The sequence below is a fragment of the Terrapene carolina genome, unplaced genomic scaffold, assembly GCF_002925995.2.
Source record: "Terrapene carolina triunguis isolate 2854851 unplaced genomic scaffold, T_m_triunguis-2.0 Scaffold234, whole genome shotgun sequence".
In the NCBI taxonomy this organism is placed as follows: Eukaryota; Metazoa; Chordata; order Testudines; family Emydidae; genus Terrapene; species Terrapene triunguis.
The window spans coordinates 2,503,010-2,518,009 of NW_020664585.1; the positions used below are offsets into that span (position 1 = coordinate 2,503,010).

The 15,000-nt window shown below is 49.6% G+C and overlaps 1 protein-coding gene across 4 annotated transcripts in view; it reads right to left on the reverse strand.

The window, feature by feature from the left end:
- The window catches only part of MYO18B (myosin XVIIIB), a 196,199-nt gene that overhangs the window by 82,465 nt on the left and 98,734 nt on the right, over positions 1–15,000 (reverse strand). For all 4 annotated transcript variants that reach the window (XM_029912648.1, XM_024196396.3, XM_029912647.1 and 1 more), the window contains exons 26-32: positions 10,751–10,870; positions 9,874–9,982; positions 8,702–8,826; positions 6,559–6,713; positions 4,090–4,213; positions 1,614–1,814; positions 876–986 (exon numbers count right to left, since the gene is read on the reverse strand). In XM_029912648.1, the coding sequence (XP_029768508.1) occupies positions 876–986; positions 1,614–1,814; positions 4,090–4,213; positions 6,559–6,713; positions 8,702–8,826; positions 9,874–9,982; positions 10,751–10,870 (945 nt within the window). The remainder of the gene's footprint in view (positions 1–875; positions 987–1,613; positions 1,815–4,089; positions 4,214–6,558; positions 6,714–8,701; positions 8,827–9,873; positions 9,983–10,750; positions 10,871–15,000) is intronic.

Sequence of the window (15,000 nt, forward strand, 5' to 3'; positions counted from 1 at the left end):
GCAGCCTTGGAACCTGTTCAAAATTTTTTCAGTGAAATTGACACTCTCTTACCCCTTCATAGAGGGCAATTAACAAAACAAACACAGACAAAGCCTGGGAATTGTGACTACCAGATTTCCAAGTGGAATACAACGTAATAATGCCCAGTAATTGAAAGCCATTGGGCCTAAGAATAAGTAGAAAGGAATAGAAAAAGAGGGGACATGTGTAGAGAGAATCATAGAAAATGTAATGAGCATGGCCAACAGTTGAACCTCCCTGTATTAATTTTCCTGGACAGAATGATGACGCTGTCCATGATTCTTCACCAGCACATTGTAATATGGAGGGTCTCTCTGCAGGACCATGGCCCTGACAATAATGGAGTCATACATGCGTCAGTGACACAATCATCCTTCAGATACGACTCCTCCACAAACGTCTGGCTGTGGCCGCTTGCGTTTGCGTCCCATTGTGTCCTGACACCCACACCCCTCTTTTTTGTTTTATACAAACGCACAGATACATTCATCCTCAACAGAGATAATTTGCTCTTGACAACAGGGTGCTCAAATTGCCTGGCTCACACTGTCTGCTTGAAAGCAGCATGTCAACGCGATGTTAAACATAGGGGTTTGCACCTTTCAGAATACTGCACTTACATTACAAGCTATATTTGCCCCGTCCCATTTTCTGTCTAAATCAGTTAGGCCTCGCAATGCTGAGCAGTGCAATGTCTAAATCCTTGTAAAAATCTGGGCCTAATTCCTTAATTGTTCTCCAGTCAAAGCCACATGCAGAAGAGAATTCTAAATCCCCTCCCCACATCCCACCCTGAGTCTCTTGGTCACACCCTTCAGCAAGTCCCATCCCAATTAACACTTTGCTGACATACCCTCCTCTGACAGGACTGGCGGACATCCTCTAGCTCCTCTTCCTTGTCTTCCAGCTCCTTCTGCTGCATCTGCTTCATCCGTTCGATTTCCAGTTCAAGCCGCATGTGGAGCTGAGGAGGCCCAAGACAAAGAGCTCTAGATCAGCCGGGGGAATTGTTACAAACTCTCCCAGCGCTTCCCCAGTTTACTGACCAGGAAGGAAATTGCAGCACATTTCCTTTGAAGATTTAAGAAGGATGCCAGGTGGGCAGCCCAGGCAGCGCAAATGCGTGGGAGAGGCACAACTACCTATCACATCCTAAAATATATCTCAGATCCCAGACCTCACTGCCAGGGGGACTTCGCATGACAGAAACTGCCAGGAGCTCAACGTTTCCAAGCAGAAAGCTGATGAAGTTACCACCTGCATGCGTCAGCCTTTCACAGTGATGTGCTGCTATCACCTTGCAAGACTCAGCCATAACAATGCAAACCACCTGTTACCCATCAATTGAATGGGTTTCTGAGCCTAGGGCTTGATAAGGAAACTACTGAATCATATTAAAATAGTTAAACAAGGAGAAGAATCAATACACTGAACACTGAGTTTCTATAAGGTGAGAGGCTGCAGAAGACCCTAACAATCAATCTCAGGTTGGGGAGCTGATTACTTGTTCTGCGCTTCTCAGGGTGGCTGGAGACCACTGCAGCGCCTTGGACCTGCTGGATAGAATAGCGTCAGGAGGAGGAGATCTTACCTGTTCCAGCTGCTCAACAGCATTCGCATGTCGGCTCAGTTCTTTTTGCTGTTCAGCAGCACTGGACTCAAGCTCCCAAAGCTTCTTCCTTAGGGTAGCCACAGCATCCCCGTCCCAGGCCTCCGGGGCGGTGAGCTCCTGCACGCGGGTGGCCAGCACTGCAATTCGCTGATTCAGATTAGAAGTTTCCAGGTCCTTTTGCTGTGCGGGGGTGAGAGGGGGAGAAAGTTCACAGCTGTAGAGGGTCCGAGGAGGCCCGTTAGCCCCGTCAGCAGTGCAGCCATCTGCTTCCCCAAGAAAACAACCTCCTGGGGCTGGACTGAGAAACCAGAACATGTTGCGGGTGTGTGGATAATTTCAATTCAAATGTGACAAAACAGCTTTCACTGAAATTTGGAAAATTTTCAACCTGGCTTGTTAGGAGCCTCTCGAAACTTCCCTTTTAGTGATACACAGCGAAGGAGGATACTGGGAAGGGATGAGGCATTCTCTCTCTCATGCAGCATCTAAACAACCATAATGATAGCCGTTAACCTTACTTTGCAATCGGCTACAGACACCCTGGGGATTCGACTCGTGACAGTGGCCCCTGCAAGGGATGGAAGGTGGACTCTGAGCGTATCTGATGCAGCAGTCACTCAATGAAAATAACTATCACTTCTTCAGACTGCTCCATTGGCCCTCAGGCACTGCAGGATCTACTTCTTGTTTTAAGACACCCTCCATGAACCCGCGCACCTAACTCGGACCAGTTCATCTGAGCAGTCCTTTTGTCTCTCTCTCTACTCCTCTCTAGCTCCCTCCGCCCACCCACCACTGACCTCTTCTCTTACTCCCACATGAGGTCACTCTTGCGGGTGTGACAGCGCCTTCCTAGCAGCGCCTGCCATCTGGTGCTAACTTCTCTCCATTGCTGGCCCTGCATCTCATTTCGGCTCTCCACTGAAAGCATGCCCTCTCTCCTTTGCCTAGTTCTCTTAATTCCCTTCTTCCGCTGCTGGTCTCTGTTCTCTAACTGTCATTGTAGTGCTCAGCTCGGTAAGGATTTTTGGGACATGAGGGGTATGAAAGTTTCTCTAACAAAATAAAGCTGTGTTGCATTATCACAAGCTTTGATGGACCTGCCTCATTGATCAACTGGCATTCTGAATACCCTCAGTGACTGCAAAATTTCCCCAGCAGCTATCGTATCTCAGATTCCAGAATAAGAGCTACGTCGTATCAACAAACACTATCAATACCCTTGACTAAAGCTAGAGATCTTTTTAGAGACTCCCCTATGATGGATCTGCTAAGGAAAGGATTACAGCTGCCATCAGCCCCCTCCCCACTGTATGCCCCTTTCCTCCTGGCCGGATAAGGGCAAAGATCCTGAACCAGGTGGTGGCCGGGCTCTGTTTGGAAGTGGCAACCGCATGGCAAGCCAGGAGCTGCAGAGAAGCTAGAGACAAAGAAGATATTCTCCAGGAACTGAATGCAGAGCGGCTTGTGGAACCGGCTGTGACTGACAGACGTTTCAGCTGGGGGCAAGTCTGCGTGGGACTTATGGGGAAGCAGCAGTGGCTAGGCAGGAAGCCAGGGCAGAGGAGCCCCAGTGAGTCTGTCCTGGGAAACTGCAAGCTGCTATTTGCGAGAATAGACTGGAGAGGGTACCCCAGGCAGTAGTGCTGAAGAGCTTTGAAGAGCCATCAGTTGGATGGCCCCCAGGACGCAAACAGGAAATACTATCACTCCCTTTGAACTTTGTCTACGCCTCTTACCTAAGGTATCTGCAACCTTCCCCTTCCCTGTCAGCCCTAGCAAAATACCCTTCCCTTAGCCATGTGCCTGAGTGGTTATTGGGACCCACCAAGGCTAGCATCTACAAGGTCTAGCTGCTGAAGCACCTACAGGGCGTGCCTCCAAGTCAGAATACACCTGGCACCCTACGGCTTTGGGGTCCTCCATTACTGAGCAGCCCCAATATTTACACCCCATTCCAAGTAAACAAGGGCAACTTCCGTTTGAAAATACCCTTCTTCTACTTCTCTCTTTACACCAACAGGGGCTGATTTAACAGTCGGTTGCTCCCATTCTACGCCGTCTTCAAACTCGGAGTTACGCCAGCATAAAACTGGAACAGTGATGTGCTGATTCGGGTCCCAAGATCATTCCCACAATGCCTTGGGGCCCCAGTCCTGCCACTTGTTACAGACAGACTTATGGAGAGACCCCGAAACCTGGGCAGAGCTCTATTTACTTCAGTGGGTTTCTGTGTAGCAGTTGGGTTCCTTGTCTGTCAGAGGAGCCTGATATGGGAGAGCCCTATGCATCCTGCTATGTGCTAGAAGAAATCGCAGAATAAAGACGTCTCTAGCAGGGTGACTGGTGTCTAACTATCATGACTGTAATTACAATTATAAGAGCTTTGCTGGAAGATGCCAGTTCTGCAGAGCAGCCATACAAGCAAGGGCAAAGTGGGATATTTTCCTCTTACCTCTAACCTCCGCTGAAGTTTACCCAGCTCCCATCTGATGGTGGTGTTCTCCTGGGTCACTTTTTCACGAAGGCTCTTTTCAAACGCTGACTCTCCCAAGGCCTGGGCTAGCTGCATGTCAAACCTGCCACGTGTGACACATCCTCATTACTGCTTTACGGACAACAGCCTGGACAGGAACATGACTACTAGGGAGCATTAGCAGGGGAACCGCTCCAAAGGAGAGGGCAAGACAGTGGCAATTAGCATCCACTTGGCCTTGGACTTGCCAAGTGCTTCCGAGGTGAACTCAACTCATCAGGGGCCACATAATAGATCTAGAATCTGCAGAGTGTTGCAATCATTTGGTGAACTGTTAATTACTCCATTTAAGTGGTGGCCTCATGAAATTGAAGGCTCCCGAACTGCAGCTCTGCACATTTAGCCCTTTGCACATACACACCTAAAGCCGCACTCAGCAAAGAGCAGAACATTAACAAGAGCTTTAAGTGGCCATTACTAACGTGAAATACTTTAAAACACTCAGACAGGCAGAGTAAGCCTGTGCATGGAGTCTGCCCTGAACACGCACAACATTGCCGGCAGTTCAGAGATCAGCCTCTTGTGCTGACCCTAGGACTCCGCACTGCCCTTTCCGTGCTACGAACCTTGAGATTTCAGAGCACTAATTAGGTGATTAAACTTTCTTGACTTGTTAGTAGATATGGGTCTGACCCAAACCCCTCAGATCTAAACTCAGGATCTGAGGTCCATGGAGATAGTAAAATGAAGGATACTGGCAATGAAATGTTTTGAAAAGAACACAGAGGGAGCCGATAATTCTCTTTTTCTCTGTGCTGTGATGCAGAAGACTCAGTCTTGGTCTCTCACTTCCTTGGGAGGAGGCAGCACCCCACTTCCTTCACAAACACCTCTTTGGCCAAACAATAAGTAGCAGGACTAAAGCGTTTTGCACCCATTTCTTGGCTAGAAAACGGTGGCAGTGGTGCAGGAGTTGGAACATGGGCTCCAGGGCTTCCTTCATCCCACTCAAGGACATACAGGATTTTGCTCCCAGCATGGGGGACTTACATTGTCAGGGGCAAACCCAGAGATCATCACTAATGGTAGATCTTTAATACGTGCAGATCTCCAGGTCCTGGCCACTGCCTCTGAAATGCAAATTCTTTGCTGCATCTCAAGAAGTAGTCACCACCTTTGAGGAAAGGGGGTGCCCATCCTGCCTCACCTTCTCCGTGTCCTTTAAAATGCAGTACGCAGCGCTCTCAAATTTTCCTTACAGAACAATGTTTATAATGGAAATGTGTTATAGTTACACGGCAACAGAACATATTGCCTGGCACAATATCCAACATTCAAAGCAGGTGAAAATAAACAGCCCCACCAGGAATGTCAGCCTCCAAAAGAAAAAACAGTGTTTGAGGCCTACTTTAGGATTCACAATTCGCTTGCTACATGCTATAGGGTGGTTGCCTGGTGCCCTTTAATGGAGATAGTATTTAAACTCTGGGTATCAGAGGAATCACAGCAGCAGCCTCTGCCTTCCATGGGGGTTCCCTTCAGAAGATGTTCCTGATTTCGTGTGACTAGCAGCCTTTGGCTATAAACGAACTTACATGTTGTCGTCTCATTAGTATTCGTCTCAGAAAAGACAATGACTGCCTCACTGGGTCAACAGCTGTCATATTTTCAGAGATCAAAGTAACTCTTGCTTGGAAGGCTTTTTGTGTGAGGGCGTCTTGCTGTCCATTACCCACTTCTTAGGCTCCATCCCCATTTTTAGTGGCTGGATGGCTGGCCTTGCTTCTGCTTAACACCGATTGCTCTAGGAGCTGACCCCAGTATATAGATCAGAGAGCTGGGGTCCCCAAGAAGGGACAAGTGGTAGGTTGTTGAAATGTTCTGATCTCCTCAGGTTGTTGGCTAGCGCTGAGGCTGCTGGGAAGGTCTTGATCTCAGGATCTGGCACAAAGCCCCCCCCCCCCACACACACACTTTCTTATTGCTTCAATGGAGAAAACCATCACACCCTGAGAAATGGGGTCTCCTGTTCCCTCTAGCGGCAGGCTGGGCACACCCTGTCTGGCTGCTGAGAGGGAAGGGTCTGGATTCTGTGTGTGCTCGCAGCACAGGGCTGGTGAAGCAGACACTAGTCCCCAGATGAAGGGCTAATCTTTCCAACAGCAAACACAGTCAGAGAAGTTTAAAACAATGGTACAATGTAGGGCTTCTTCCAGGCTGGTGCAGCACTGGAAAAGGAAATGTGGGACAACTGTCAGACAGGGAAGTGATGGTTCCAAAGGCCATGAACACAATACATTTCTAACCCTGCAGAATCACTTGGGGAGAAGCTTTTGGGGGCACCTCTGGGCACTGTGGAGCTCAAGGGGATAAGGTATCTCTAGGCCAGCTCTAAAGCCAGAGCTGCCTCTGATGGCAGACCCCAAAGCTAGGTCCCCACAATCTTACTTTTTCTGTTTCTTCTCCAGTTCATGATTGCGGCTCTGCAGACTTTCCATCAGGACCCGTGTGTCCTCCAGATCACAGGTCAAGTGTTTGCACTTCCTCTTCATCTGCTGTGCCACCTTCTTGGCACCCTCATAGGTGCTTTGCACCTCACCGAGCTGCAGAGCAAACAGCAAAGAGAAATATCAAGCTGAAATTTCTGCTCAGTGATAACCGGGGGGTGAAATTCACCATTTAGGGGATTCCCAACCTGCAACCTGCCTAAGGCCTCAGTCCATCTGAGAGAGAGAGAAGGCTGAACCAAACACCCCAGTCCAAAAGCACCCAGGCTTTGGGGCAAGTCTGGATCCCTGCTCTGAACTTTGCAGCCAGCTCACCAACCTCTACGATGGGCTGAACCTGAACCCCAGAACAAAACACCCTCTAGATTGGTGAGAAATTCAGAGCTGAAGCTGAACTTTGCAGCTCAGACCTACTTCTCCTGGCAAAGCTCTCCCAGGCTGAAATGCATCCTGTGCAGACCCCAGCAGAAGGGCCACCTAGGTGCCACTTAAATCTAACAAGGCCAAGTCACCACCTCCCTCGGGGCTGAAGCGGGACTTATGTGGTGCTAGGCCTTGTGCTAGGGCTCTATCTAGGGACGCATTTCGCCGTCCGGAGGTCCCTTTTCCAGCAGCAGTGATTCAGAATGATTTAACCCTTGCTACTCTGTGTCTATGGGGGTGAGTTCAGGATGGCATAAATGCCAGTTTGGACCCAGTCCCCTCTGGCTGCGATATTTAAGAACATTGACTCTCATCTTTGATGTGAAAGGGAGCCTTTTAACTTACTACAGTGGAAAAACGTTTCTGCTAAGGATCCGCATTGGGCTCGGGAAGAAGAGAAACCCAGAGCGCTCACGAATGAAGAAGTGGAGTCATTAAAGAATAACTTTAAATAAGCAAAATGTTGAGTTAATGAAGCCTGTAATACTGAACTAAGTATCTGAAAGCAAATGGGCTGTTTTCTTTCACCCCAGCGCCTTAGAATTCGTTGCAATATTATAACTTTTTAATGTACCGTGAAGGTATTTATTTCTGTATTTTGCTCCTAATGGCAAGTGAGCTGATTTTCTAAGCTGCTGTAAAGAGAGAACCACACTCTCAACATGCCTCTGTGGCATTGTGAGCTCTTCCTAGAGCCAACATCTGCCCATGAGGCCTATGGCAACGAATACGCCTTGATCAAACATTGGAGAGGTGTGGACTTGGTTTTTAATGTAGTCTAGCACGTCAAATGTCATTCCAGTTACTAAGAAGATGTGGAGATGAAATGTATCAGCTCCTTGATGCAGCTCGAGACATGCGGAGGCTTGGTCATGGCTCAGGGCTGCATGAAGGAGAGGACTCTAGTTCCATTGCCCCAGGACGTTGCTATGTTCAGGTTTCGATTCTTTGCTTTTCTTTCTTGACCAGCACAAGCCAAAATGTACAAAAGTGGACAGTGATTTTGGTTGTCTCCATTTTTGTGTGCTCCACTTGAGACATGGTCCAGGCTGTCTCCCACCCCCAGGGCCTTCTTGGTGCTTCAAGACAAGCACCCACAAAATGGGACAAGCACCCACAAAACAACCTGTCATTTTTTAAAACCGGGGCCACATTTTCCCAACACAACCGGCACTCACTGGGAATTTAAGGCCCTGCAGGTGTGTACGTGTATCTTTTTATGCATATTCGCACATTTTACCCATGCTGAATTCTGATGTATTCTTGTGTAAATGCAACTTTACAAAATGGCTTTGTTTTTTTCTCAGATTAACAAAGACTTGGTGATTTTTCTCGGGCGGCAAGAGTGTGACTGGGGAGATGTTATTATTACACATCTAAGAGCACAATCCTACAAACCCTTACTGACAGAAGAAATCCTTGCTCACACAACTAGCCCCATGGAGTTAGATAGGCACAGAGGCGGCCCCAAAGCTCTGCAAACAAATTCTAGAGGCTGTGTCAACCCCCATCACTAGTGGCAATAGTTTTACCATGACAACAGATTTCTTCCAGCTCAGGACATTCAGGATGTGAACTTGCTGTCTCCCCTACCCCACCCAAGCAGCTCCCCACTCACGTACCCAACAGAACAGGAACAGCGCTGACCTCTCAGCACTTACCTTTCGCTCCAGCTCTTCCCTACAGTTCAGTTCAGACTCCAGCCTCTCTTCAAGCTGTGCAAGGCGTTTTTGGAGAAACGTGATTTCCGTCTGAGCACAGTCAAATCGCATCTGCCACTCCTCATCTGTAAGCAGAAAGCGTGCCCAGGTAGCAGCCTGGAACCAGGCAGCAAGCACTCTAAGAAAGCGAATTCCCTTTTGACATGAGTGAAGGGATGTATTCAACAAGTCAGCTAGCCAAATGCACCACCTCCAAGACAGTCTGAGAACGCTGGCACGATGCAGGTGCACTGCACAGTGCTGACCCGTCAAGGACAGAAAAACATCTCCCTCACGGAGTTCATGTGGATCACGAAACTCTCCGGGTATGCGACCCTGCAGTTAAACACCTGCAGCTGGCCTGTGTCAGCTGACTCAGGCTTGGGCTACAAGGCTGTACCATTGCGGTGTAGACATTCGTGCTCAGGTTGGCGCTCTGGCTCTGGGGCCCTTCCCCATCGCAGGATCCCAAAGCCTAGGCTCCAGCCTGAGCCCCCACCTCTACACCACAATTGTACAGCCCTGTAGCCTGAGCCCTGCGAGCCCCAGTCAGCAGACACAGGCCAGCTGCGGGTGTTTATTGTGGTGTAGGTGTACCCTAGGGAGCTACGCCTTTCCCATCCAGTAACCTCAACTGTGCCCTCGCCACGTCACAAGGGATGTGACTGTCTGTAAAACCCTCTGGTTTAAATACTCCTGACACTTCTGGAGCGTGGAGTCTCCCGGGCAGCAAAGAGAAGCACCAACGGCTACTTGGGCCGACACACTCGGTCTCCATCCTCGCTCGTCCTGCACTCCGAAGCCGTAGCAGCAGTGATGGGAGAAAGGAGATGTCACTCCCGAGCTATGTCAGACCGGGCAATCTAGAGTGACAGATGACGGCAAATATGCAGCTGGGTTAAAGGTGGTTGGTGGCAAAGTTCTAGGAAGGGAATAGCACTGGGGGTGTCCTGAAACTCCCAACAACCAGACAGATGCAAATGGGGTAAAACTGACAGGACACTGGGGGCCCCATTCAGACCTGGGTTACAGAGGTGCCATCCCCCTGAACACAACAGGGGTGCAGCCATTTACACCCGGTCTGAGTTTGTCTCTGAAGCACATCACTGTTCTGGACGGTTAGTGCTCCCTACCTCCAGCAGCGCCACTTATCCCAATTTCACGCAACTGAATTTGCTGCTGAGCTTCTTCCAGCTGCTTGTCCACGGACTCCAATTTCTTCTGCACTTGGTCGTATTTACTCTGAAAGGAAGAAGTGGGTCAGCTCCTACCAGCTGCAAGCAAACTGCACAGACCAAATGGAACCAAAACTGTCTTCCCCAGCGCAGCCACACTCCCAGGTGTGATCCTGACAGGAAAGGTCCCACTAGTGCCCGCTTTTCCACTAGCTCTGGCTTAATCAGAAATAAGAGATTCCAGCCCTGGCAGCTGGACTCACACTGTCAACAGTGAGTGAAACTAAGTATGAAACTGAAATAAATAATAATGAGATCATATGCACTCATCCCTAGTGCCTTTCCTCCAGGATTTCCAAGTGTTTCACAGACAAGGGCAAGTGCTGTCTTCACGTTACAGGTGGGGAGCACGGGCCACAGAGAGGAGAAGTGACTTGACCAAGGTCCCAGTGAGTTAGTGGCAGAGATGCATACAAAACTCAGGTCTCTTTCCTCTCAGGCTGTGCTCACACTAGGCCACTCACCCCTTGACTGGCAGCTGCCCAAAGAAGTGAAGGTTCCCAATGTTTCTCACAAGTCTCGGTACGCAATGGCTGGTACTGTGTTTGCCCTGATAACCAGCCCCCAGAGTGCACTTCCCCATCAGCGCAGACTTGAGCCCCATGGCTGGGCACTCTCTGCACAGTCACAGCGCTACTGGTCCAAGTGAAAGGGGGCCGTGCTGCTCAGTGCCGGAGGTGCATACTGGGCTGCCCTCAGCCAGGAGCTGCTCTGCTGGGGAGAGCACAAACATGCCACCTTGGCCATGGCCAAGCTCTTCAAGCCTGACACTCACCTGCAGTTCTTTTATCTCTCGTGACCCCCGGAGCCGCTCAGCCCGTTCACCTTCTAGGACCTGGCAGGCCGCTTCGCCTTTGAACCGCTCGTCTGAGAGTTCGGTTGTCAAGTCTAAGATCTGGGGGAGCGTAACACAAAGTGAAGTCTGAGCTGGCCAAGCACCTCAGCGCTCTTCTAGGGGAAGCCAACAGAGGTGCCTCGATTGGAACAAGAGTCGCTTTGGTCCCTCTCTGCCTATGAACGGAGCCCGGGCTGAGCTGACGCTATCTGGGTAGCTGACCATGCTCAGTGTCTGAGGCTGGGGCTGCACAACTGACGTGAGGAAGACAAGCTACTGACATGTACTAACAGCTGATTTGGTTTCTGAAGCTGCCCCACTTGTTCTCTGCAGACAGGATCAATGCACAGTATTGACTGACTCATTCTCCTCCTTGAAACATGCTTGTTACCTCCTCTGGAAGCCTGGCTCGAACCTAAGGCTGCCTTGCGCTGACAAGCTGGGAAGTGCAGTAGCTGGAATTGTCTGAGTGCAGAAGCTCCCTGCGGTAAGATTCATTTGTTTGTTTGCTGTACCACCTGCTGCCTCTTATTTGCTCATGCTCAGAACTCTGCTGACTGCACTAGGTTATTTTTTCACCTTCTCTTGTCCTGAAAGACTCAGTAAGAGTTCAGTCTATCCTCCCACACCCCCATACAAACCCACTGGGTCTAGCCCAGTTAATCCAACCTGTACTTTAGCGCCTTGGTCTCATGTTCTTAGCTCCCTTCCAGTCCCCCAGTTAGCTGTACTAAAGACTGTGTTATTTACATACAATGATTATTACAGGCGGGGCTGGGAACGCCACGTATTACTGTTGCCAGACGCTTCCCTTCACAAGACCCTGTTTTCAGTTGCTTATAACTTTGCCAAACTACAACTGTTTGAGCTGAAATTTTCTATGCCATGTATCTGCCTCACGCTGAATTTTACTGGAATTTTTCAGCCAAAACAGTTCAGCCATTTCCAAGAACAAAGCTGGGGAAAATATGTTTTGCCCACATTAAAAAAAAAATCTGGCGACCTTCTCTTTGAGAGCTCTAGCATCCCCATACTTTGGAGCAGTGATGTGAAATTTGGCAGGTGGGTGGATCTTGTGTCCGGGAGGTGCCTTTGGCTATTCCTGTGGGAAAAGTAGGGGAGGGACGAGGGGAGACAGATCTGACAAGGATCTGGGTGTGGAGGGAGAACTGGGACTAGGACTGGCGAGGAGAGGAGAATGGGACTGGGATGACCATCCAGGGATGCGGAAGAGATGGGACAGGGACAGGTTGGAGGGGATGGGGCAGAAGGGTCAAACTTGGTGGAAGTGAGTAGAAGAGTCTGTGCCCACTACAGCACACTCCCTTTCACAGCCTGAATCCGAGATCCCTGAGTCTCACCATCCCTCTGCCATCAGCAATTATCTGTGAAACCCAATGGCAAAATGCCCCATCCCCTCTAGTTCTGGTCCACATAAAGGATGACAACTTACTACTGCTAACGCTTACTCTGTTAGTTCAAATGGCAGAGGTCTGTATGGAGGAGCTGATGGTTCCAACCCAGCTGATGATTCACATGGGTGCCAATATGATGCCACCTGATGGAATTTTTATTTTTTCAGTTTGTTTTTTAAACCTAGAAAATTGCAACCTTAATAATGTTCTTTTAATGTAGGCTTATGCGTGCAACTAGTTATTTATATTACAGTAACCCCTAAAATGTGCACGGCCCTATGCAGACAGAAAAAGAATGTACCGATTGCAAAAGCAGGTGTGAGGGATATGGCATACAAGCAATGTGATTGGTTTAATGACTGGCACATGGTCCATTAGTTCCACATCTTTTGTGTGCGTGTGTGTGTGTGTGTGTGTACGCCCAACGTTCCCATAAGCCATTACTGACTAAATCAACACAGGGTGGATGGTTGTGATCAACAATCCAATTCAGCACCCAGGGGAAGGGAGGAAGGGAAGGAGCAGTCGATACAGGATTTTCCCCCAGGAAATGCACTTGGCTGCTCTTCCCCAGGGATTGTAGAGAAGAGGGGAAAGCATTGGCCAAGGTTCAGGTCGGAGCCGCCTCTGCTTTGCTCCTTGTGGCTGTGTTTCACACCCTTTGCACAGGCATAGGTGCCAGGCACTGGAGGAAAAGGCCCTGCTTCTACAGAACAAGTTGCCATAAATTGGGCATCTCCTCTCTACTTCACACAAACGCCACTTTGGAGTAATTAATTCATTAACATGATCATTACACTGGTGGGAGCCTGGGGACTCCAAACAAAACCTTCAGCCTGTTCCTAGGGGATCTGTGCAAATAACAACAGAAAAACATCTCTGCCGGGAGAGCGAAATCATTCTTTGCTGCTCACATGAAAACATCGTCATCCCCGAAGTGAACACTCATTATTTGCCTGATCAATTTACTGATGCATCCTCAGCCGCTGAACATGTGCAATACAGTGTTACGTGCGTGCCCATGTGCACACGCTCTGTGACCTCAATCCCGAGCCCCACTCCAGTTGGTAGGAGCCAGGATGAAACCCTGGCTCCACGGAAGTCAAAGTCAAACTCTAACTGACTTCAGTGGAGCCAGGGTTTCTCCTGGACCTCGCTCCCTGGCTGGAGGAGAGCCATTAGCTGCCTCTTATGTAACCCCCTCTCCCCTGCAAAGAGTCATGCCGGGAATTCTGCCAGGAAGAGGAGGACAGGCTGGAGGACACTTTGCGCTGGTTATCCCCCAGCTGGCCTTTGGGGCCACAGCCAGATAGGCCTCATATAGAGCAGTTCTGGGGCTGAACCAGCTCCAACTGCAAACGACACCCTCCTTTCCACCCCTTGAGCTGTGCCCAGTGGATACTCAGGACAGCTGAGGGCTGAGGCTACACATGGTCATGAGTTACACACTGGAAAGCAACTAGCTGTTGGAGCAAAATATTTTCATGCAATTTGCCCATTGCAGAAACCATCAGACATCGACTGGGTGCTGCGATTAGGGTTAATCAGGTTTCCGCACTGCTCTCACTGCTCAGGCTGACCAGGGTTAAATTCCAGTTGAAATAATCAGCATGTGGCTACAGGAATAAGACATTAACTGAGAGTGTGATTTCCCCTTTCTGCAATGTCTGTCTGACCAGGATCTGACACTGCAAGCAGACCTGGCTGGCTGGTTCCCCTGGAGGCAGCTGGAAGGCTCCAGAAGTAGAAGTTCCAAACAGATCATTGACTCTTACAAACTGTCCAGAAAAATCAGAAAAGATGGAAACATGCAGGTTTACAACGATTTTCCTTTCCCTATTTGACAGCCTCCCGGACAGCCTTTTAAGGCACTTTACAGCTTGCAGGAGGGCTGTACAAGCTCTCCAGCAGTGGAACAAGTGTAGCTTCGGGAAGTGAATTCAATCTGGGACAACGCAGGATCTATAGATAGGCGGCTCAGAGACCTGGCGAGTAGCAAGGGCCAGGTGGTTATTCATCTCACATACTCCCAATGTGGAGCCAAGTCTGGGACCAGAGTGCAGACTCCTACATTCTGCCCAAGCCAAGCCCTATTTTGTCCTCGGTACATCTCCCAGCCCCTTCTTTCTGAAGCAGAATAACTCTGCCCCCAGCTGCTGTCTCCAGAATCCTGATATCTGCTCCAATGCTTCCACCTTTTTAACATCCCCAGCTCACAACGGGGTCACACTCTGTGCCCACAGATTGATGGGCTATTTTACTGCTTGTCTCCTCCTCTCCTTGTTAGCATTTGTTCCATTAAACTAAGCTACTTCTGGTATCTGCAGACATAGACGCTGGAACTGGGGGTGCTGCCGCAGCCCCTGGCTTGAAGTGGTTTCCTTCATATCCAGGGTTTACAGTTTGGTTCAATGGCTCTCAGCACCCCCACTACACAATCTGTTCCACCCCTGCTGTCTGCAGAGGTTGCTGAGACTGCAGTCTGGAGAGTGAGATGAGAACGTGTTACATTTGTGTACAATTTCTAGTTTGATCAGAGTCCTTGTCAGGAGGCTGGATTTCATCCGTGAGGCCGTTTCTCAGCACCCAAATACCCCTTGTCTTTGGTGAGCTGTGACCACAGGGGATTGCTGCCACTTCCTCACTACCCTTCACTTTGGTTGAGTGGCTGTTACCCTGCCCCTTGCAGCCAGTCAATGAGGCTGCAAACCAGTGGGGGATCTGTGTGGGGGGAGCAGGGGGAAGACAAAGGGGCCGGAGCCAGAGATGTGTGAG